General features: G+C 38.4%; 1 protein-coding gene across 1 annotated transcript; it reads right to left on the bottom strand.

The window, feature by feature from the left end:
- Positions 1 to 74: 74 nt before the first annotated feature.
- Positions 75 to 24,817, bottom strand: LOC124158585 (ankyrin repeat and zinc finger domain-containing protein 1-like). Its single transcript, XM_046533746.1, has 9 exons — positions 24,328 to 24,817; positions 23,944 to 24,152; positions 23,735 to 23,849; positions 23,036 to 23,190; positions 14,861 to 15,086; positions 12,215 to 12,986; positions 7,141 to 7,282; positions 4,352 to 4,525; positions 75 to 356 (listed from the first exon to the last, which is right to left on the bottom strand). Exons 1-9 carry the CDS (start codon positions 24,686 to 24,688, stop codon positions 165 to 167), a joined length of 2,346 nt encoding a protein of 781 aa, XP_046389702.1. The 5' UTR covers positions 24,689 to 24,817; the 3' UTR covers positions 75 to 164.
- Positions 24,818 to 25,333: the final 516 nt, after the last annotated feature.

Below are 25,333 nucleotides of genomic sequence, written 5' to 3'. Positions count from 1 at the left end.
CCTTCTTACCCCTCCCCCGCCTTCGCATTACGACCGTCGCTTGTTCGATAGGAAATAAAATGAACGCGCATGCGCACTGGAAAAAGGGGTTTTATTGTCACCAATCTGCCGTAAAAACATAAGATAATAAATTTACATTTGAGGGAGGGGACGAATCGCTTTTATCACGACGCAGGTTTCGATTTTGCTCGGTGTAACTTGAGGCAGTCCATGGAGCAAAATCTGTTCACGTCGTATTCGAATGGAATTTTCCCCGTGATGTCCACGGCACACTGGTAACACCTTGATATGACCACAGGCTTCCCCTGACCTTTCTTGGATCTCTCCAAAAGCCTTCTTTCCGCTGCAAGGGCCCTCTGGAAGAAATTGAAAAGGAAATTTAAATTATTCAAAACACCAACAGCTTCGCAAGTGATCCTGGCGATTTTTGCAGAACAAAATAATGAAATTTTAAAATCACTCTTTATACTTGTAGTTAAAAAAAACTAATTCCTAACAAAGTACTTAAAACGCTCAAGGGCCAATTTCAACCACTACCCTGAATGTGTGAAATTCACAGTGTGGTGAATTAGTCTGGGGAGAAATTACCCTCACCTGTCCACACCAACCTTAGGGTTGAGTCACTGAGTGAGTGATACGTGCCCAGGTCAAATGGAATACGATTCTATGAAAGAAAAACTAGAAATCAATATTGAATGGGATACAGCTACAACCGGCTGAGGAGAGTGGGGGAAAGGGTGAAACCCCTAATAAAGGGAGGTGAAATGTCTCCATTTAACCATCCAAAAGGACCTTCTTGGATACACATTTTTCCTTTAAATGGATCCCTAAATCGGAAAAATATTCTATGGCAATAACCTTGACCAGAAGAGCAGTGGATCATGCCAAATATAAGGGCTACAAAATAAATTCTTCGCCTACAATTTGATAATTTCTGCTTTGATGTCAGTGGCTTACAAGATAGGTGGCACGTCATGGCCTCTGTTACATTAACCGAATGAGATATAAGTATAAAATTAAGTAATTTTTCCCATTGTTTTGCAACTGATGGTCACATTTCGCAGCATTTCGTCTCTTTGTTACTGTGTTTCTCTTTTTTTTAGCAAGTCATTCTCTTAGTACACACGTTGTGGAGCATGGGAAGAGTATGTATGATAGGTTAAGAGCATTGGGATACAAATTGAAGAGTTCCAGGACCAAATATGCAGATGAAGCCTTTAGAAAGCCTTTAAAAATAGATCAAGTAATAAAACTAATTCCTGAAGGTCCCTAGCTTAATTTGCATGAGGTGAAAGTATCATTACATCAAACAGTCCATGGTTAGGATAATATAGCTCTCGAAACTCGAAAACAGTATATACACCATTTTGATAAAAAATGTCTTCTGGCAAAATAGCTTGATGTTCTATTTTGGCTGCTGTTTAATAGGGTGTCAGGTGATGTATCCGCTGAGAAACTTAGAAACCCAAAAGAAAACCTGAATATGAAAACGATTCTCTATTTCGTAGGCCAAAAGGCTGTAGTAGAAACAGCTTGAGATATCAGATCTATTTTCATTCAGGATGTGGTCATTTATTCAAATCCAAAACTATATTTCATAAAAAGAATTAAGTATATGGAAGGGAAAATTAATTATGTGCAATAAAAAGAATCTCCTCACTCAGCCATTCTCATGTAAGTTAAAAATTAGAAAACATTAAGGCTGATGCCCACAATTTACAAGCAGGTGATGTAATTAGTGTCCTGGTTTTTTTAATCACTCAGGGGAAACTGTTTACTCAGGGACAGAATCACTAAGAATAGTGCACATGACAATGAATCACTCAAGGTTGATTCACAAGGACGAGGAGTATATGTGAGCCACATGGTATTGAGTTCATGATGTCATTAGATTAACTGCAAAAAGGTGTAGGGCCATCAATTATTTATGGTAAAAAGCTTGAAAAGTATGTGACAGATTAAAAAACAGAAAAATATGGGGTCTCTTCAGTTTTCAAACTTCATCCCAATTGATAATATTATGATGAAGTTGAAATGATGAATGGATGTTGAAAAGATGAATGAAAGATGAATGTTGGGATGGAGTTTGAATAGTGAAGAGACCCCATATTTCTCTGTTTTTTGATCTATAGGTAATTAAAAATTTGTCAGCTAGTCAACTATAATAGCAAAAAAATAAATAGATTTGAAGAAGATCATTGATAAAAAAGAAAACGGAATGAATGTGAGAGGATAAAAAGGAATAAGTAGATGAGGAATTATGGTACTCACAATCATGGAAAGAGGAATACATGGCAGATAAGGAAAGTAGCAATGGATTTTAGAATGGGACAGTAAAGCAACATGAATAATTGGCCATAAAACAATGAAGGATTGACAAGAGTTAAACCACTTTCAGACACTATGCACATCAAAGGTCTGAGGGTGATTGACGTTCTAAAGGAAGTGAGTTAATTCTCAATGAAGAAATAACACTAATAAGAGATAAATTCACTAGGGAGGTTAAAAGAAAGGAAGTAAACGGATTTAAATTTCATATCACAAAAAAGAATGTTTGTAGTTAAATGATGGTTAAAGAAATCTAGGGCAGAGGCCTACAAAATGAGGTGCTACAGAGGAAAAATGAGGATCAAATGGATCAACTAAAGTACTGAGGAAGTTCTAAGAAGAGTAGGAGAGAAGAGAAACCTCATGACAATATTGAAAAGAAAACAGAACAACTGATTACAGGCATCCCCCGAGTTACGTAAGGGATGCGTTCCGGCAGACTCTGCGTAAGTCGAAATTTATGTAAGTCGAACATTCTGCGTTAGTGCTTCAGAGATTTCGATCGGTGGGGTGAATTCTCAGCGGAGAAATGCAAAGTACATTCTCGGTGAAGTTTCATTCAATGCACTGCGATATTCATGAACTCTTCCGCGTATTCTTACGTTATTAGATAAAAAATCAATAAATATTAATATAGTCTGAGACTTGTATCTTGAGCATTGCCAATCAAAATGCGTTATATTATTCCCCAAATTGACCAATTGCGTGGATTCGGGAAAGTACGGTATCTCAACGCTACATTACTAAACTGAATACTTAAATTAATTCATTATGTTATACTGCGAACTAAGGGCCCATAGTTTGCATTGTCTACTTGCCTATAATCATTATATCTTCTGCCTTTTATATATTACGTTGATTGATGAATCTGTTGGTTTCATTGTCACAGTAATCTTTCAAGCACGCAAACATACTTCCATATTCTCACATCTCAATAAAATGACATGAAAATATCATCATTTGAATATTTACTTCGTTGGAAACATCGAAGAGTATTTCAAATGCATGAAGTAAATTAAAAGTGAGCTTTTATTCAGCCAACTCCGTCATTAACTTGCAACAAAGTTAGTGGGGAAAAGCTTCCAATAACGCAGTATTCATTTACATTGGCACACAATATGAGAGAACGAGAAAATGCAGCTTAATAAAATCTTAGCAAAATACAACAAGGCAACCCAGTCGCCAGAAACATGTAGACAAGTACACAATTAATATTGTGTGTCAACTTTTTCTTCACTTTTTCGCAGCGTTCTTTGCCAACACTCAAAATTTTAATGTCTTTGCGTGGGTACTAACCAATTCCTTTCCGCAATAAAGATTTCTGCTCAAACTTTATTTTCTTTTAATTTGACACATGGAAATGTCCAAACTTAAGGATACAATTTAAAAAAAGTAGAAAGTCAGAGTTCGGGTGTGTATGCTGTGTAACAAGCTGTATCGTACAGGAGTGAGCGCAACCACTTCCATCACTAGAACTGCAAACTTTCACGTTGATTGGTGACTTGGGGTTTATAAGCGATTTTTCTACAGAAATTAATGAAAATTCCTTCGAGGAATAATAAAAATGGGTCACTTTGTTTTGTTTAGCACGTAAAAAACTCGATAACTATTCGAAATTTTTTCTGCCATTGAGTACACGAGCGAATATCTACTTCATCGCGCTCGCATTCGAAAATTAACGTAATCACTTTAAATATTGTTATCACTTACGTAAGTACGGATTTACGTAAGTCGAGGCATACGTAACTCGGAGGATGCCTGTATGCCATATCTTGAGCAAAGACAACCATCACGGGACAAGTAGATGGCAAGAACCCACAAGGAAGATCTCAAATGAAATATATGGAAAAGGTAAGAATGATGTGAAAGGGAAGAAATATGTAGGAGTGAAAATATTAGCTTATAGGAGAATTGAGTGCATAACACCGATTTTAACATTGTTGACAAGTGACCAGTTAAATAAAAGTAATAATTAAAAATTAAAATTCTAAAATTCTACAAGTAAAAAATCAGACAGACATACCTTCTCCCTCTCTGAGAGACTTAAGAACCTCTCCCTCTCCGACTTCTCCTCCTCCTCCTTAATCTTGGCTTTTTTGCTCTCCTTTTTCGCCTTACGAGCCAATCGCTTCTTCTCAAGTGCACGATTCTCAAGCTCCTTCTCCAATTCTTCTGTCAACGGACCCGGAACTTGAGCCTGAAATGAGAGGACGAATAAAAAAATCACATATTAGATATCCAAGACACAAAATATACTCTTTGAACCAGCCTAAATTGAGGTTATCAATGGCATTCTAATGTTATGAGTAAGTTTACAAGGAGCATTTTGCGAATCAACCCGATTGCCCCTATTCTAAAATTGAAAATCCTTCTTCAAAGCCAAGTAAGGCCCATTCCCACTCATGCTATTCCATTTTCTCTGCATTGAAACAGCAAAAAAATTTTTATTGAAGTCTAACATTTTGCAACTGGCAAACTTCCTTTCCCTTAATATCATGGATTTAAAAAATACACAACAGAACTAAGGTGAGCCTACATAGCATAGATATGTTTATGGTTTACATATCAGCTTATATCCTGCCCAAACATTGATCTTCATGTGCGTCTGTACGTGTTCAGACCAAAAATGTCGAGTGTACGCATTTCCCAGAAAAAAGGTTTGCACCGAGAGGATTATTCAGGAGGTGTTATATCCTAAGGGTTATGTTTTCCCTTTGAGCGTGTCAAGAGGTGTGCCTACCAAGTAGGATGTACAGTCACAGTTCTAAGTTGTATGATGTAACATGACAAACGGTAATGAGAAAATGACGCAAAGGACAAATCGGACGCAACCGGAAGTAGCGCAATGGGTTTAGAAAGAATGAGATGCATCAATGTACGAACTTCCGTTGTAATATGTAAAGTGCGTCCGGGAAGGTTGGAGGTCGAAGAGCAGGTGGGAGAAGTTAATGTATATAAAAAAAAAATATATGTATATATTATGTATGGAAATAATGTAAAGAGATTATGAATTGAAACTATGAATATGTATGTTCTTTTTGGGACTTCAATCCACTTTACTTTCATTATGTAATTAATCATTACACTTGTTTCTTTTGTTCTTCGGTATCGTCTCGCGTGTCCCAAAAGGGGGGAGCAATGAGGCCAGATAGCCACTTACGTTACGTGTGTGATGTGTGTTAATGTGTTTTCTTTGTTTTCTTTTATGTGTTTGTGGAGCATGAATGTTGAGAGGAGAGGGAGATAAATTGGAAGTTTACAGGCATGCCGCAGGACTGCAGTGAAGAGATTGGTCCTCTCTGAGGGCAGTTTTGAAGAAGATCGCCACTTTACTTCCGCGGCTGACCACGGCGGAGTAACTTGGGCGACGGGCGGCCAGCGGTCCAACTGCGATGCCAGTTTAAAGACCCGCGCGTAAGGAGAAGAGCGCGCTTGGGCCGAACAGATGACAAATTGTGTCGTCTGCTACGCGGTGTTGGGAAAAACGGCAACACTGTGGGTGCTAGGTACTCAGCGTGGCGAAGGAAACCGCTCTCTCGCTCTGCAACCTTCCCGCTGGACGCACCTAACTTGAACTCTCCTGACTTAAAGTAATTCTCAGTGATGAAGCATGGACTTCGGAGTATGTGGGTTGTATGATTGTGTGTGTGTTAGCGTAAGGTATGTGGCTGTTGGTTTCATTTTGGTTTAAGGGGAAAGATCAATTTATTGTTGTAATTTTGGGGGCACCCATATTTGGGACTATTCAGTGGACATTTGTCTCCAATTTATTTATTCATGTGTGTGAGGTTCGTCGAGTGCAGGGGTAATTGTGATGTCAGTGGATTGGAGTCGTTAGTGTGGATCAGGGAAAATCTTATTTTGTTTAATGGAATTGTCATTTTGTAGAAAACCCAAAAGGTGCAATTGTCAAATAAATGCCCAAGTTGTGGTACGATTTGTTTTATAGAAGTGATTCTCTTTTCTTTTGGTTTATTGATCCCTTGCGTGAGGTGTCCCGGACGAATCCTCGTGGTTCTTTTAGTTTTAATTAAATGAATTCTCCACTGCTAGCTAGTCGCGAGCAAGTTTATGTAACGCGGAACTACCCTCGTCTTTTGGGTTCTGAGATTTAGCCTTGGTAGTTGTAAGAGGGTTACATTATGGCGTTACACCGTCTCAATCCGTACAGCGGCATGGAAATGCATGGCAAACAGACACACTATTGAACGCTTCATATGAATCCAAATTTTGATGAGCTCGATCAGAAACTTGTACATCTAACTATACACTTAGTAGTGCTTACATGCTTTATGTAATGCTATAAAAATTAAAGTGCAGTTAACTGTGGTTCATTGTATTTCGTAAATTCGTTATGTTATGATATTGAGTATAAACTGAGTGTCACAGTGGAACAAGCTCTTAACATTATTTTTGTTCCAATCAAATAATTTAGAGGCTCTGTCACACTTATAGAAATTTATTTTATTTTTTTTTTTTACTCCCTCAAAAAATGTTGCTCTTCCATAAAAAAATTATTTTCATATTGTAACCTACATACCATGCCCTCGTTTTACTTAAAAGTGGAAATATTGCTTACATCTAATCTAGCCAATTGAAAAGTAAACAACCCTTAAGCAACAAATGGCAGACAAAAAGTGCAAGGCCTTCCATAGTGTAACTTCCATAACCTTCCATAACAGGGTGTAGGCCTTTTGCAGGAGGGTATGGGGGGGCAGAGCGCCCGCTGCGAGCAAAAGCGAGTCCTCTTTTATATACACCGACTAAGTACTAAATAAAATTAAATATAGTTAATTTATATTGACCACCAACTTTTGTGTAATCATAGCGGTCAGGATAGGCAGCCATAAACCTCCTAAAAGTATTCCTCATTTCTTTGTGAGCAGACACAGCATATGGGGGCTGGCCCTTTTTATTCTTCAACGACGGATCAAATCCAGCTTCAAGCAGAGCTCTGAAAGGCCACAAGAAATTGCAAAATCAAACTTTTTCAATTGAAAGCTGCAAGAAGCAAAGAAAAACATGGCGTTTCCTCAACTTTTGCATATCTTAAGAAAAGCATTTGAGCTACTGAGTAAGGGTACAAGCCTTAGAACTTCTCAAATGAAAACCCTTGTCAGGTGGACCATGGAAATAAATAACCCTGTGGACCTGAATGTTTGAAATCCATACGCTTTTGGCCGCTTAAACTCAAGGGAAGAGGAATATAAGTAATGCACTCAACCAAAAATGGTGATCATTACCAATCCAAGCAAACATATAAGGGTCATTGACCCTTGACATGGAAAGGACTTTTGTATTCCAATCAGTAATAACTGTGAGTGGTTGATTCCGAGAGATTTAAGATAGGATCAGGATAAAGGTGCTCACAATTTTCCATTTTCAAGACCATTGTGTAGGTTCATTCCATCAATGAAAATTTTCAAACGTCCAAAAAAAGAATTCTGATGTCATTGCCAACCACTCGCAATCAACTACATATATACATACTTGTAATTCCAAATTACTGGAATGTATCAAATTATTGACAAATGTATCCCCCAAGATGACACAATGAAACATATTTATGTACTAATTTCAGGGAATATGTCAACAGGCAATTAATCTGTCCATGACTGTGACCTGAAAACTTTCGATGACAGCTGCACCTAGGGTCCTTGGGACCCGAATGCTGCTTTCACAAAAGTTAGGTTGTTTTTTGTTTTTCATTCACCTGGCCTTAAATTATGAATACTCAATAATATGAAAGACCTTCATTTCATTTTTTTATCCAGACTGATTGCAAAAAATTTATTTCATTCCATATCTGGGTCATTCCATCTCAATTCAACAAACCTTTGCCAAATTGGTAATCATATTTTGATGAAAATTTCTGTATAGGTCTCTATCCACCTTACATTTAATAACCTAGACCATTTTTGCAAAAAAAGTGCATTGAATAATATATTCCTCCTATTTCTCTACCAAATTGTCTTTGAACTGTGATTAATGGCTTACTTTAAAGTAAAGACTTTGCATAAGGCAATATGCATGTAAAACATTTATTCAACTCTGTTTCTAGAAATAGTGAAATTTATTTTTTTATGTGAATCAACTTTCCTCAAATACTCCATCTTCAAAATAGGTCCAAACTTTTATATTATGATCAGGATGAAACTACCTACCTGATCAAAAAAACAAACAAAATTTATTGGAAACTCAAAATTTGTTTCAAAAATTATTTAAATATTAACCTTTTTCTCCCTTGTGGCTCCTCGGCTCAGCCATTGGAATATTAAACTGTTGGCTAGTAATACAAGTAAATGGACCTCCTTATTTCTCCTGTCAATGGTAATACGACAAACAGCTTCCATATTATAATAGCAATGCTACCAATATTTCTTTATTAAAATAATCTTCAGTTAGTGCATTTAGTTTGAGGTAATATACACGTTTACACAATTTTGATGAATATCTAAGATCCTGTACGTTAAATGCTTCTTGAATAGGTTGGTTTCCTATTATTTTTTTATTGCCTAAATCGAAAGGTTATTACTCCTGGAGTACGTATTTCACGCTTTTAGATTTTAAAATGACGATATCTATTTTTCGCGATTAAATGAAAAGTGAAAATTTTCAAGCGCGCGGAAACGCGACGCTTAAGTATGAATGTCGGGAAATCTCTCCGCGTGACGTATTTCTGGTTCCCGTTGCCGCCCTGCGAGGTGACCTTGAGGCGAGGCTTAGCGCTGATACGACGCAGGCTGCTAGCGGGTAGCCTAGTACCCTGCTGGCTGGTAGCGCTTGGCTTAAATAAGGATTATTAATAACTTATCAAACGAGGAAAACTTTCCGACCTTAGCCAGTTTTAATAAGTGATTGTTAAGACATGTTTCCCTGAGCTCTGCGCCTCATGCATGCATTGGTAACCTCAGACGATGTATAACTCCTATCTTCTCCTATAGAAACTAGGTCCCTGTGACGTCACGTGGAGTGGCATCGCATGGGCGCCAATCTGGCCCTTTTCAAATGAGGATAAAAATGGACCATTGCCATTCATCTAACCCGGTATTTCTAAAACAAAATAATTTGTATATTATGAATACACTAATGGTGGGTAACGAATCTCAATTAATGCCTTTCGTTTTCTTTGATGAAGGAAACCACCCTATTGAGGTTGATTAACCCAACCATGTGAGGGAAAAATAGTCATACCGCAGCCAATATAGGTAATATTCTATTGTTTTTATATAGATTCCTTAGATGAAAGTGGTATAAAAGTTTTTGGTATTATTGTTATGTTTAACATTTTATTTACTCAAATATATTTTTAGTTTTCAAGAAATGCCCACAAGCCACTTTGACGTAAGAATGATTGCTTTGAGATATATGTACATGCATACGTCCCCATCGTCAATAACTACTTCATGACAGTCATAATACATCATGATTTATGGTTTTTTATTAAAAAGCAATCTACTTGAGATGAGTGTATGTCGTCATAAATTGGCACTGACTCAAATCTTTATTACATTACCACCAGGTATGATTTTACGTAAACTTTGAAAGAACATTTACCTCGGGTAGTTTTGAGTAGCTCATATACTATTACGAAACCGCCAGGAAGATGACAACAAACACAGTTGTCCATAAATTGATCATCAATGGATCTTATTGCTTAAAATTCATCATTGCAGGGTTTCATATCAACCTGGTAAATAGGTTAGCTAACTTATTACTTCCGTTAATGGGTTTACATTGATCCAGAAATATCCTAGCTGAGTAAAATTGCTTTTCAAAAAGCCAATCTTCCACTCATATTTCATTTACGTAAAGCTTCCTTCCACGAAAATCACCAGATTGGCATTCACTCACTGTAACTACTTCATACCGATTCTTTTTGGAATGATGGCTGCTACTTTCGATCTCTGCCAACCCATTCCTTTTCATTAGCAAATTTTATGTGACCCACTTTTGAGTTGAAGTGACTCTTCAGCTCCTCTGTAGGTAGATACTTAGCAAAGCAAAATCCGTGCATTCTCATACAGGAAACCCCAACAAGGTCTTCAAATTTTGATGAGAAAAGACATCCACACTAAGGTTCCCACTCCAGCTAAATCGTAAAATTCACGGTTTTTCCAGGTTTTCAGAGTATAAATGTCGTCAAATTCATGGTCTATTGATAGGCCATTGTAGGCAGAAATATTGATCACGAAACATTCACCGGCCACACGTTAACTAAAAATTTATCAAACGCAACAGACGCCGTGAATGCAAATGCAGCAATGAAAGCACTCTCTCTCATGACGCCACCTATCGATATCAAAATTCAGGTCCGGCTAATGGTTGAGTGGGAGAATGGAGGGAGCAGGTTGGTAGGGAAGTGAAGAAGTGTCTGATTTTTTGCCAGGGTTAATGAACACCTTGTTTACCGGTCTTCCAATCACAGGCTCAAGATCAATGTGTCGTCATGGCACACGGACCAATAATTGCGCTTCCAATATACGTGTGGAGATAAATGCGTGGACAGTGTCTGCACGTGACTGACCTCGAAACATGATCGAGGAATCGATTTTTCTTTTGATCGTAGTTCTACAATCATGTTTGAGAGATTTTTCAGGTTTTATGATGAAATTCACGGCTTTTTCCAGGTTTTTTTACGGTAGAGGAAATTCACGGTTTTAAGGTTTTCATGGTAGAGAGGGAACCCTGCTCACTTGCCAGATGTATAATGTATTATCGTAGCACTCCAGGACCTGCATGAAACACAGCGAGAAGGGGAAATTTGTAAAACTAAAAGGAATGATGCCTCTGAATGCCTATATTTCTGCGCACACCTGTTAAAGCTAGGTGTCATGAAATCCCAAGCAATTTCATAGATTTACGGCTTCCCAACGAAGAAATTGGGTACGTTAAACCATACAAGAGAAAATGAATAAAAAATCTATTCCTTCGGAAATTTGCTTTGAACAGGCCACAATAGTGATACTTGGATTTGATACCCTTCCAGCCATACTCATATCCTTGCATATGAGATTTGGTAAAACAAATAACAATGTGATATAATTACTGCAAATGGAATAACCAATGAATAATTTGAAAATAAGAATAAATGGGATGACAGAGTTGCAATAGTTACACAACACGATTTGTTAGTCGAAGTACATGGAAAAACTGCTGAGAAGGGTATTTTGGTAATCCATAAAAAAATTAAATTTATGGTACCTAACAGTAAATGAAATGAAGTCCTTTGAATCTCATAGTATAAAAGAAATATTAATGTAGGAATACATAGATTAAGAAACATGGGTGGGAAAAAATAAATATTTCATACAAAGTTTTCTGATTTTGGGGTCCATCAGAACTCCACATCACCACGACAGAGTTACCTAATTAATATTAAACCATCATGAGTATCATTCAAAAATATTACATTCATTTAAAAAATTCCAGAGGAAAAGACATTCTCAGAAAAAACTTGGTTATCCCATTTTTCGTGAGTAGTAGAGTTAACTAACGACTATCCTGTTTTTGATTTTTAAAAATATGTATAGCTTTTGCTTATCTTGATAATCCACAACACACTGCACCAATCAGGTGGGGGCATTCAAATTCACTTGAGCTATGTGACAAAAACTTCTGGTACTTCTCTTCCACCTCCAACAATAGACTTTTAGAAAATACACCCTTTCTCTTTATAAAATCGACCACTTTGCAATGCAACTTGCAAATAATTGACTGAATGATAAAATATGTACATACCTGATTCTAAACGGCCAAAAAAAAAACCAATCATCTCTTAGCCGTGCCAATTGTGATTATTCTCCACTCTGACAAGGCCAAATTAATAGTTGACACTCATAAATCTGAGCGTACCACCTAATACCAGAAAAAATTATGCACCTACCTTAAAATCACTGGATCACCATGTGCTGATGCTGCATGCAATATTGAGTTCCCATCTTCGAATATATACCTCTGAATCTTCTGGACAGCACTAGCTTCTTCCACTTTGTCATCGCCCACCAAACCTTCAGTACTCTCCCCTTGAGAGACACCATTTTCACCCTGCACCGAATTCCGCTCACTTGCAGAAGCCACATACAAGTTCAACAAGTCCACGTCACCCACCTCACATGCAGCACGAATATCTTTCGCCAGCTTCACTAAAGACTCGCTGAACTCCTCCACAACCTCTTCCTTTTTCTTCACAGGCTGAGGTTCTAGAGCTGCCTTCTTTCTCTTAGCCTTCTTAGCCTGCTTCTTTGCTTCCGAGATGGCCTCCTTCACTTCAGGTGATACCCCATCACCCAGCTCCCCCAATTCGTGATTCTCAAACGTCTCCAGCGTGGGCACAATGATCTCGTAGTGCTGTCCTCCTTCATCGTCTTCCTCACTGCTGCCCCCTGGAGTCACCGCCGTTGCCAACGCTTGGACCATCTCCGGTAGGGGTCTCGAGGGAGACTTCCTCGGTTTGGCCCTGTCGATTACTCGACCTCCAGATGACTTCCTTGGGCTCATGGCTTTTGAGGTGGCCATTCCTGCAGCAGCAACGTCCTTGCCATTCTCTCCAGCCTCATTTCCCTCACCAGCTGCAGAATTGTATGGTTTCTTTTCCCTTCTTCCCAGGTTTGATCTTGGCGACACAGGAAATCTGTCCACATAATTGTCAGCTTTCCCTGGTGGATTATAAATCATAATTAACAACCACTTTAAATCACAATAACATTTTATCAGCTGCAGGGAGCGAGCGTACAGCTAGGAATTAAGGCTAGGGGTGTTTTAGAAGCAACTAATTATGGGGCTACGGAATACAGGAGGTGCGGGAGCCCTCCCCCCAGAAAATTGTTAAGATAAATGAATCAAAATGGTGAGTTTTATGGCTTTCTGAGGGATATTTTATTAATTCTTAGATTATTCTATAAGTAATATTTATCCAATTAAGTAAAATGGATTACATTTTTAAATTTCTCTGTCGTGGGTTTACGTCGTCTTTGTCTCAGGACCCAACGCTTCGGGGTTTAGGATTAACCCTCGGAATCCGGGAGCAGGTACCCGGACCCTTCGTCTTTTATAAACCCTCTCAGTGGTAAGGGACAGCGGTCATACAATTGTTTATACAGTCAATTTTCGAAATAAATATTTGTTCATTTCTCTAGAAATATAAACTAAGAATTGAATTGTTTGTCTTTTGAGCAGCGTTTACAATTTTTAAACGAAATTCTACGATAACTATTAACTTATATCTCGATTCCAGTGTAGGTTATTATCATATTACGATTGATAATGCTTACCCGAAATTGTTTTTAAATATTTTTTTTGCGTTATCACTCGCAGAATGAGAACGTCAAACGTCTGAACCCAAGAACGATTGAGACAGAAGTGAAGGGAAACTTTATAATCAAAAAGAATTGTGGGTATGTGAACGAGAATGAACTTTACCCATTCTGAGAAATACGTTTACATACTGATGGGTAGAATCCCAGAGAAGGTCTTCATGAGTTATTTCAGCCTGTGGTGGAGCGTATTTTCCAAAAAAAATGAGGGATTTCAAAAAATTCCGAGAAAAAACAATTATACTGATGGATGCAATTCCAGAGAAGCTCCACAGGTGTTCTGAATGCCCGTGTGGAGCGTACTTTCCAGGGGATACCAAGATTGCCCTGTGACAGACAAAGAGCTTTTCTTGCGAGGATTTTTTTTACCTCGAGTAATGCATTTCAGAGAAATAGTAAATGAGATTTTTATAAGGGTTTGAAATCGATAAGAAAAATTTTAGGAGGATGTATTTGGCATTGAAATGATTAATGCATTAAATCTGTTAAAATTGACCTGAGAACTTCGTTTAAAATTTGATAATGCTCAGAAAAAAATGAGGAATTCAATTCAAAGTCTGCAATTTACGTCCAAGCAACAATTATCCATTTGATAAATACATATAAGCAATCCATAAGTTGACCGCGAACCAATGCCGCAGGTATGGTCGTAAACCCGGAAAGGAGGGAGCACATCAACCCTCTGAGTCTGAGATAATGTGGAGTCCCCGCTGCGAGGGGGCGAAGAAGGTTGGAGCTCAGAGGGTGTAATAATCCGCTAGACCCTTCTTAACGAATGCCCTCCAAAAATGCTCCGTACCACAAGAAAGAAGAGTCTCTTGGGGTCCAGTACAGCAGTCATGCTAAGACGAAAACTTCGCCGTCTCGAAAGGGTTAATAGGTGATTATTAAGACATGTTTCCCTGAGCTCTGTGCCTCATGCATGCATTGGTAACCTCAGATGATGTAAAACTCCTATCTACTCTTATAGAAACTAGATCCCTGTGACGTCACGTGGAGTTGCATCGCATGGGCACCAATCTGGCCTTTTTCAAATGAGGATAAAATTGACCCTTGCCATTCGTCTAAACCGGGATTTCTAAAACCAAATAATTTGCATATTATGAATACACTAATGGTGGGTAACGAATTGCAATCAATGCCTTTCATTTTCTTTGATGAAGGAAACTACCCTATTGTATTTATCCATCTTAAGAAATTCTCTTTAGTTTACATACCATAAATCTCCAGGGAAGAGAGAGCTTTGTGCACTCTCTGGACTTCAAAGAACGTGGGCCTCCTGGTGGGGAATGGGATGGATCGCAGGCGAGGGTCCGACTTGGACAGGGGTGGCATCTTGCCCCCAAACAGTACACTCTGGTTGTGAGGGCCTGCTGCTCGCCAGAATATCCGACTGCACTTCCCTAGCTGCTCTGACCAACTCTGGACAATGTCTTGAACATGCTGTAACCAAGGATTCAAATGAAGGAACACTCATCTTCATATCTCCATGGGTTTTGCCAATTGAAAAGAAAAAATTAATAGTACCTATATTTTACATAACTACCCCTACGAAAAAATTGTATAAACCTGTATAAAATTTGTATACATTCTTATACAATTGTCATGGCAATGTTTTCATATGGGTACGCATTTAGTTCTACGGTAAAATAGTGTTTTTGTTTGGTACTATTCTAAAAAAAATGAAACCTATTAGTACTGGAGCAATTTCATGAGTAAATTAAAGAGGACTAGAACATAATTTTTTTAAATAAACACGGAGTTTAAATACATGAGTGCAAAGAGTTATTAAATAACCACATTAATTTCAACAATAGAATAAGAAACAACAGCACTCCACACACCATAAGAAAAACACTTATCAATACAAAGGAAGTACCTTCAAAATTATCTTCCTGTAAGTCATACAAAATACACCGAGGATGTAATTCACCATGAAAAATTATTTGGCTTAGCAGGGATTCAAACCCAAAACTCCCAATTGCCAGTAAGGTATGCTACCAGTTCTTCCAAGATATTACCCAAGAATTTTAGGGTGCATACCATGAAGGCTGGATGAGCAGGGTCCATGGTAATGCATATCTGTAGAACAAAACTGTAAGCATGTGTCATGTCACACATTCCAATACAAACTACAGCACAGTACACTTGAAATCGTCTTTTACAGCTAATTCCTAAATGAGGAGAAGTGGTGACCTGGAGTATTATATGAGAATTTAATTTTGGATGGAGACATGCTATATGCATGTGCAATCCTTTATGGTATTGCAAACTATAAACGCATTAATCCTTTGAACTCCACAAGATAAAAGGACGTAAAGCAGACTCCTATTAGGAAGTGAGGCACGGACAATGACCGCAGCGGAGAAAGCAAGGATAGAGGCCTTTGAAATGTGGTGCTACAGAAGAATGATGAAAATCAAATGGATCGACCGAGTTAGTAACGAGGAAGTCCTAAGAAGGGTAGGAGAGAAGAGAAGCCTCATGAAAACCTTAATAAGAAGACGGAACAACCTTATAGGCCACATCTTGAGATATGATGGCCTGATGAAGACAATCGTCGAAGGACAGGTGGAAGGCAAGAATGGAAAAGGAAGACCTCGAACAAAATATATGGAACAAGTAAAGAGAGATGTGAAAGAGAAGAAATACGTAGGTGTGAAATGATTAGCTGATAGGAGAACTGAGTGGAGAGCTGCGTCAAACCAATCCTAGGATTGTTGACCAGTGATGATGATGACAGTAGACTCCCGATTATCCGGCTACGGTATATCCATGTTGCGGATTATCCGTGCATGATTTTCACTCTCGTTTAATACAGGCATCCCCCGAGTTACGTAAGAGATGCGTTCCGGCAGACTCTGCGTAAGTCGAAATTTACGTAAGTCGAACCTTTGCGTTAGGGCTTCAGATATTTCGATCGGCACGGTGAAATTCTCAGCGGAGAAATGGGCGGTAAATTCTCGGTGAAGTTTCATTCAATTCACTGCGATATTCATGAACTCTACCGCGTATTCTTACGTTATTAGATACAAAATCGATAAACATTAATATAGTCTGAGAGTTGCATCTCGAGCATTGCCAATCAAAATGCGTAATATTATTCCCAGAGTTGACCGATCGCGTGGATTCGGGAAAGCACGATGCCTCAACGCTACATTACTGAACAGAATACTTAAATTGATTCATTATGTTATACTGCGATCTAAGGGCCCAAAGAATGCATTGTCTACCTACCTATAATCATAATATCTTCTGCCTTTTATATATTACGTTTATCGATGAATCTGGTGGTTTCACTGTCACAGATAATACACGTAGAAGGAGTGTCTAGGATTACAAGCAAATGACACTCAAAAAATACCAGTAAATTGCTATATTCTTAGATACATTCACTCAATCTTTCATGCACGGAAACATACTTTCATTCTCTCATATCTCAATAAAATAACGTGAAAATATCATCATTTGAATATTTACTTCGCTGGAAACATCGAAGAGTATTTCCAAAGCACGAAGTTAATTAAAAGTGAGCTTTTATTCAGCCAACTCCGTCATTAACGTGAAACAAAGTTAGTGGGGAAAAGCTTTCAATGACGCAATATTCATTTACAGTTTCACACAATATGAGAGAACGAGAAAATGCAGCTTAATAAAATCTTCCGCCAGAAACATGTAAACAATTACGCAATTAATATCGTGTGTCAACTTTTTCTTAACTTTTCGCGGCGTTCATTGCCAACACTCAAAATTTCTATGCCGTTACGTGGGTACTAAACAATTCTTTTCCGCAACAAAGATTTCTGCTTGAACTTCATTTTCTTTTGATTCCACAGATGGAAATGTCCAAACTTAAGGATACAATTTTTAAATAGTTGAAAGTCGCAGTTCGGGTGTGCATGCTGTATAACTAGTTGTATCGTACAGGAATGAGGGCAACCACATCCATCGCTAGAACCGAAAATTTTCACGTTGATTGCTGACTTGGGATTTACAAGCGAATTTTCTACAGAAATTAATGAAAATTCCTTCGAGGAATGACAAATATGCGTCACTTTGTTATTTTTAGCACGTAAAAAACTCGATAACTAATCGATATTTTTTCTACCATAGGTTGTACAAGCGAATATCTACTTTTTCGCGCTCGCATTCGAAAATTAACGTAATCATTTGAAATACGGTTATCACTTACGTAAGTACGGATTTACGTCAGTCGAGACATACGTAACTTGGGGGATGCCTGTATTGTCCGCGATCTTTATAAAAAATATAAAATCGGACGTAAAATCACCGGAATTACTGCATTAATAATACACCAGTGTAAGAGACAGAAACAGCAGACTCAACTTCCGTTCCCATCCTTTCCACGACCCCAACCCATCACCTACACTCTACTTCATATTCCTTCCCGAGTCATGAGTTTCTGTATCTGCGAAGAGTCACGCCGCTTTACTCTCACTTCCTGTGGCCATTTTCCATCCACCCGTGGGCAACTGCAGAGCTTGGTGGAAGACAAAGACGATGACTGAGGATGGGGAAGGGGGAGGAGGGGAGGGTCAGCAGAGGGGGCCGCTGAGACGTCGCGGAGTCAGAGGTGTGACGGCGAATAATGTAAACGGGTGAATAAAGTCATCTCTCCAGAGTCTATGAGTTTCCTTCCAAAAATCCCTGCCAATTGATCGGCGACATCCCTTTGAGCATCAAGGGTCTTACACCATGCTTATTGTTTCTATTATAATCCCCTTCTTAAAACGGAAGCGATCGTGCTCTAGCTGCATTCACGGGAGCACCATGTTCCTGTTTTCCAAGCCTCGCAGCGTGCGAAAGCGCTCCGTGATCATGTTCCGCAGCAGTTGCAACCTGGGCAACTAGTGCGAGAGGCGACTATGTGGCGTGGTGCCTGACAGTGTAGTTTCCGGCGTCGAGCAGTGGTTTTAAAGCATTCGTCTAACCACTTTTCTGTATCTGTGATCACTAAGCCACGGATGTGTGGTTTTTGAGACCAGGCCTTACATGGAGCATTAATAATACGAGTAAAACCATGTTATCGCCGCTAAAAAGATCGCGAACGGGCGAAAAAAGCTCTCAATGAGTCCGGGAAGCACTCTAAAATAACAGAATAACTGCATGAATAATAATGTATTGTTTGTTTTATGTAAATTATGAACATTACAAGAAATTCAGGTGAAAGTTTGGCTTATCTGTGCTTTCTGATTATTCGTGCCGTCACTCCCCATCATTAGCCCGGATAATCGGGACTGTGCTGTACATAGCATTCAACAGCTCAAAAAAGTGTCCGCCTCAACAGATGTAATTATAAATCATGCCTACCTCCACAATAATTAAAGACACAGTGTCAGCCCATATGACCTTACGAAAATATGGGCTTTTAACTGAACAGTACCCTTACCACACAAGAGGAAGTTGTTTGAGGCAGCAAGCCCTCAGCTAAAGTTCCACAATATCAACCATACCAAGGGGATTGGGGGAATAGGGTCATATTATTGCACCAAGGGGTCCTGTCCACTATAATTTGCCGATATATTTGAAAGAATGCTTTCTAGTCTTTAAAAATACACATAGAAGCATTCAATCTCATTTCTGCAGTTTTGAAATTAATTTGCTTTTTTTTTGAAACTTCTAATTGGATTTCATTTGTGCTTGTGCCAGAATTAGATCTACTGAAAAAACCTCTGGTACACCTGATGGTTTTCAGACTTGAATGATTGCTTCGAGATTCCTCATTTTTAAGGTAACTATGTACATATTTAATTGCTTTAACTTAAGTCTTTAAGTATATACAATATTCCAATTCTTTTAAAAGATTTGAAGTAGGCACTTAAGGCCATGCATGTGAAACATCTCCCATTCAAACATTTTTTTCATTATCATTACTGCACTCTTGTTTCAGAGTAAGAAGCCAATATGATACGGGGCTGTATCAATCATCCTGATGTATTTTGCCACACTTATGAGGAATACATGTTTAAAGAACACAGAAAAATTATAACTTACACCATAAAAAGGGCATATCTTGGATATTTTGGGGTTCAACTCAGTGATAAAGATATAACTTGGGCACCACATACAATGTGCAAGTCATGGGTGGAACATTTATGAAAATGAGTACCTAGTAATAGCTCATGCCTTAAAGTCACAGAAGAAGTTTCAGAAGTGCTGAATGACTCTTTTTAGTTAGGTTTTTTTCTTCAATATAAAAGTAGCCTCTACGTCCTCTCAATACTTTTTATGAGGTACATATTTCTTTCTTCAGTTTCTTGAGAAAATATAAAAATATTAACAATCTGAGTTTTACATTCTACGCTATTGGCACCTTTACTTTTGCAAGGTAAATAGCCAACTTTTAGAGGAAACAGACATACATTTCAAAAACTAGAGCTGTCATGCAAAAACTAATGCTGGATTTGGATTCAATAGGACATTTACACCTAAGGATTGCTAATTAAACTCTGACACCAAAACGAATGTTCACCTGTGCAATTCATTCAACATAGTTTTCTTAGAAACGTCAACTTTGTTTCCTGTGACTCATGCCCTCTCATTTCATGCATAATTATACTGGAAAACCATTTGTTTAAATGTTTTCCAAGCAAGCAAGGTGGAGAGCACCAACATGAGTTGACGGAAAGGGTATATGATTGAGGATAATAGAGATGAAAATGATAAGCTGATAAATGATAATTGAATAAAAGGTCAATTAAAGAATGGATAACCTAAGCTCTACTGTAAAGAGTAACAGAACTGTGGTTTAAAGGCAATGATAAACATACATATATGTATCTTAATTTCACAACCTTGAACCATCTCCTGCAGTTCCGGTGAAATTTACATATGAAAGAAAGGGGAAGCATTTATATTATTACATTTCATGCCGCCCTCGGTGGCGGTGGCTAACTGATTATGTCATAGACCTGGAGCTTTGTCTTGAGTGAGCTCAACTCTTACCTATCAAATCCAACCTTTGTGTTATTTTTTATTTATTCTATCTTCATCACCCCAAAAACAATCATATTAGGCCTTTTACACCAGGGGAAATTACATGTAATTAAATATCACACACAACTATGCCCTGGGTAGGGACAAACTACTCAGGTGGGACTCGAATCCGTGACCTTTGGTTTGGCAGGCGAGGACTTTACCCTCCCGCCACTGAGTCGGCAACTTGAAATGTAGTTTCGCTGTGAGATTCATCAGCATTAGAGGATTTCAGGAGCAGCTGCATATTACCCTTTGTCAAGCGAGCTTTTGCGGTCATTGCAGGACGTATCATTAGGCTGTAAAGGTTTTCATGAGGCTTCACAATAAGGCTTTCACCCCCCAATGATGCGTCCTGCAATGGCTGTGAAAGTTCGCTCGACCAAATGCAATACCCAGCTGTTCCCAAAGGCCTCCAATACTAATCAATCTTAGTGTTACATCACCGAGTGACAGAGAAAGAATAAACCAATCTTATCCAATCTGTAAATGTTGACAATAATGTAGCACCTCACCTAGTTGAAAAACCTAAGACAAGAACATCAGGTATTAGGTGCGCAACTAAGTTCTCGCTGTTTTTATTAACGTAAGCTCAACTTAATTGTAAGAATATTCTTACAAATGAATCTTTCGAAGTATTTTCTAGTATTTCGCTAGCTACAACTTTTTCCCATCTTTCTGGCAAAGCTTGGATGCCATTACGGGAAAAGGTGTTCATCTTATGAGGCTATCCATGTATTAAGCCATTTTTTGAGGTCTTAATGTGGGTGAAACTGCTGCTCAGCCTGTCCTTGGGCCATCGAACGGAACAAATGATAATCGGGCGGTGCAATATCTGAGGAATATAGCAGTTAGGTTAGGACTTCCCATTTCAGTGTTTCCAGGTAGGTTTTATTGAGTTTGGCAACATGAGGTCGAGTGTTTCATGCTGTACAATCACTTTGTCCTGCCTCTGCTTGTATTTTGGCCGTTTTTTGCGCAGTACTCAGCTCAATTACATCAATTGAAGTCCATACCATTCCCCAGTAATGGTTTTGTTTGGTTTTGACCGTCGATAATAAATAACACTGACCTGGCCCCACTAAATACATAACTTTCACAGCGTGAATATCAGCTGAGCCTATGATCAAGCAGTCCCGAAGACTTCCTTCTCTAGGAGTTTCTGTAATACATCCATTTTTTATAACTAGTCACGATGCGATGAAGACAACCCTTCTGCCACTGGAGCTCTTGTTCACAGGAGACAAAACAACGCTCAATGCCCCTTGGCCTTAAAATCACAAGAAACCCAATTTCCTTGCTTTTGAATCATTCCTAACGCATGAAACCACTTGGAAATGGCTAGGTGGGTAAGTCCTAATACTGAAGCAAGCTCTTCTTGAGTTTGGCATGGATCTTCATCGAGCAATGCCTCCATTTCAGTGTCTTTGAAGGTGTTTGGTCTTCCTTCATGTGGACGGAAATGACCGTCTTTGAAGTGACAAAACCAATCACGTCATGTTATTTAACTTATAGCAGCACCCCCGAAAACTTTATGGAGCTCTAGCTACACTTTAATCACCGTTTACTTCCAATGAAAGAAGCAAATCAACTCTTACCGCAAATGAGGGTTACTTGGCATTAACTCAGAAATTTTTATGCAACAATAAGGATATGATGCCAAAACAAACTAACCATTGCCTTTAAGCAGTTTGTTTACCGAATGTCTAAGCATGGTTCATGATGTTTCTGATAAGTCAAAATTGACCTGTAATCACCACTAGAGCCTATCTAATGACAAACAGCAGGAACTTAGCAGACCACCTAATACATATGCCAGCAAACCACAAGATTATTTACCAAGGCAAGCGAGAACTTAACAATAAGGCCCAAACTCTTTTCCCCTGAGTTTACCCAAAGGTGGTTGCAGGGTTTTTTTCTGGTGGGGTACAAGGGTCTGACAGGCAAACAGTCTTCTCATATTGGAGATTAACATACAATAATTCCTTCATGGAATATTCTCTTTCCATGATAAAAATGCAAATGGTAATTTTCACACTATTGAATTTAACACTCAACGACCGACCATGGCTTCAACACTTTGTGCCACTTTCAAGGTAAAATGACACAAAGTGCTGAAACCATGGTCAGTCGTTGAGTGTTAAATTCAATAGTGTGGAAATTACCATTTGTGTTTTTATCATGGATATATCAATATTCCACACAATCAAGCCTGAAATGATTTTATATATTCTCTTTATTTTAATATGAAAGTTATTAATATGACATCAAATGATTGAGTAATGCACAAAATAAAACGAATGTAGTGATAATGGTAATGTTGTCTATTTTTCAAGTGCCTGGGGAGGATACGTGCCCCCCCCCCCCCCCCCCTATAAATCCGCCAATGAGATTACCTGTATCAAAGAGGCCTCATTGTATCTCCGAAGGCTGGCACCAGCTGACTTAGGGTGGGAAGTGGCACTCTTTGAGTCCCTTGACCCTTGGGCTCCACCCTGGCTAGCCCTCACTGTATAGCAGTGGAAAGTCTTATGGACCACTGGAACTGTCCCTAGAATGATTCAAACAAAACAACTCTTTCAAAAACACCATTCATTTAACTTGATGCAGCAGATGTGTGCCTTTATGAGAAAAATAAATATTGAAATGATTACACCAAACACTGATGTACTTCACAAAATTAATTTATGTATTGTAAACTTCTTTAATAGATATTAATCACATTCTATGAGAATGAAAGGAATCACATGCAATTGTGATACAGACTTGTTAGAAAGCATTACCTTTAAGTTCTATTTTAAAAAAACAAGAAACATGAATATGGTCCTCATTACTTAAACCACTACTTTTATGGTACTATTTCAAGCCTCATCAACTCACAGAACCATTAATACTATCACTATTGTTATAATTAACTGCTGTCCGTTTCACAGAGTTATCAAATCTTTAAAACAGTGATGAGAAACAGAAAATGAGAATATAGCTTACTTCTATCACCACTGTCATGGAATTTCTCTGCTTCACACAGAAAAATGTCTCCATATTAATGAGATCCATTATTCCTTGCTTGATATGCCAACGAGGGAAACAAATACCTTCAAATATTGCAGCAGCAAAGTGACCTCCACCTAACATGAATACAGCCCACAACGGGTTAGCCTGGCACTCAAGAGCAAGAGAAATTAAATCCTTTTCCTTCTCCGGAACATCCTATGTAGAAGATAAGAATTTTATTGTGGTATTTTTTTTAATTGACTCAATTCATGATGACGTATAAAGCGTAAGTGTACTTATTGCTCCTTACCTTCTTCCCATACAAGACGCATTTGTACAGCGAAATGATGTTCCCATCCTCGTTTTCAAAGAAAAGTTTTGGCTGACGAAGGTGCAGGTCACTTAGTATGGTGGAGCTGTCAGATTTTTGGATGGAAAAGTCATCTACTAAGGGTACAACATTTTCAACAGACAAGTCCTCTTCTTCAGTGTCTGATCCAGAAATACTAGATACATCATCTGAAGCAAAAAACAAAACAATCCTTATATTAAAAACACATATCATACTAGCCCTTTTATGCTTCTACATTATCACTGTAGCACAAAAATATGAGCTATTTATCCAGCTGTGACGGTATTCAATTCAAGCTCCAGTTGTTACGCCATAGGACGCAAAGCAAACAAACTAACCCACCTGCAAGCTGATCAAATTTCTCTTCGGAGACTGGCTTTTTCCCTTCAAGATTCTGCTTCAAATTATAACGATGCCAGTCCAATTTGTAATGTTGCCTTTGCTGAATTTGGTCATCGAAGCTGACACAACAGAAAGAGCACATTAACGTGTCTGACACTGCAAGATCTTGGATTTTATCGAGAACACCACTGCTCACTTCCTCGTATGAAATACTTTCAGCAGTTTTCGACCTTAAACAGTTCGCAATCTTAATTCCTTTCGTCAACGTATTGAAAATCTGTACGTCGAATAACGTGTGCAATTTATACGAAACACAACCATCAGAGCTACCCTCAACTCCAGGGCCAGTTTCTTCCGCCATTTCTGATAAACAAACTACAATAAATAAATGTACTATGAATGAATAACAAACCACACAAATATTTACACGAAATGCGGACGATTGCAATTGCGGTGACTTCACATGCAGCTAGAATTGCGAAATACGATGGTGCTTTGTTTTCTATCCCGTAGGGGTATTTATGTAACATGTGCTTCGGAATTCAAATTTAACTTAAGGTTCTAAAAGCTCATAAACTTATGTAAGCCTATTGGCAGTGCCCTTAAAATTTTCAGCATTATTTTACCATGGAAAGATATTTTTTTAACCATTGACTTCATATTAAGTCCATATTTCCGTTTACTTTTTTGTGATTTCTTAAATGCGGAATTATTTAATATAATAAACATAAATATTTCAGTTTAACGTGCCTAAGTCATCTAAAATCCTCATAATTCTTATTTTACAACCATTTAGTAGGACATGACATTAACGACTGCTGTTACCCCAGGATATGGGTAATACAGGTATTTCTGTAACTGAACTGGTTAAAGCACTCGATTGGAAATCGGTGGATCCGGGTTCGAATCCTTGTCAAAGCTAATGATTTTCTCTGTGGACTTTTCGCACAATGTGTGATCTGCGGGTGATATCGTAAAGTTAGCACCGTGGCTATTACCCGTATAT

This window comes from Ischnura elegans, chromosome 5 (genome assembly GCF_921293095.1).
Source record: "Ischnura elegans chromosome 5, ioIscEleg1.1, whole genome shotgun sequence".
Taxonomy (NCBI): Eukaryota; Metazoa; Arthropoda; class Insecta; order Odonata; family Coenagrionidae; genus Ischnura; species Ischnura elegans.
Note: the sequence above shows the minus strand (reverse complement) of the source record. Positions and strands in the feature narration are given on the sequence as shown.

What these genes read in the sequence shown, in the direction of transcription:
- LOC124158585 (XM_046533746.1), bottom strand. Translation starts at nt 24,688, where the DNA reads ATGGCGGAAGAAACTGGCCCTGGAGTTGAGGGTAGCTCTGATGGTTGT. An exon ending in GAAATTTGATCAGCTTGCAG is followed by an intron (nt 24,153 to 24,327) that starts GTGGGTTAGTTT and finishes TTTTTGCTTCAG; the next exon opens with ATGATGTATCTAGTATTTCT. An exon ending in GCGTCTTGTATGGGAAGAAG is followed by an intron (nt 23,850 to 23,943) that starts GTAAGGAGCAAT and finishes TCTTCTACATAG; the next exon opens with GATGTTCCGGAGAAGGAAAA.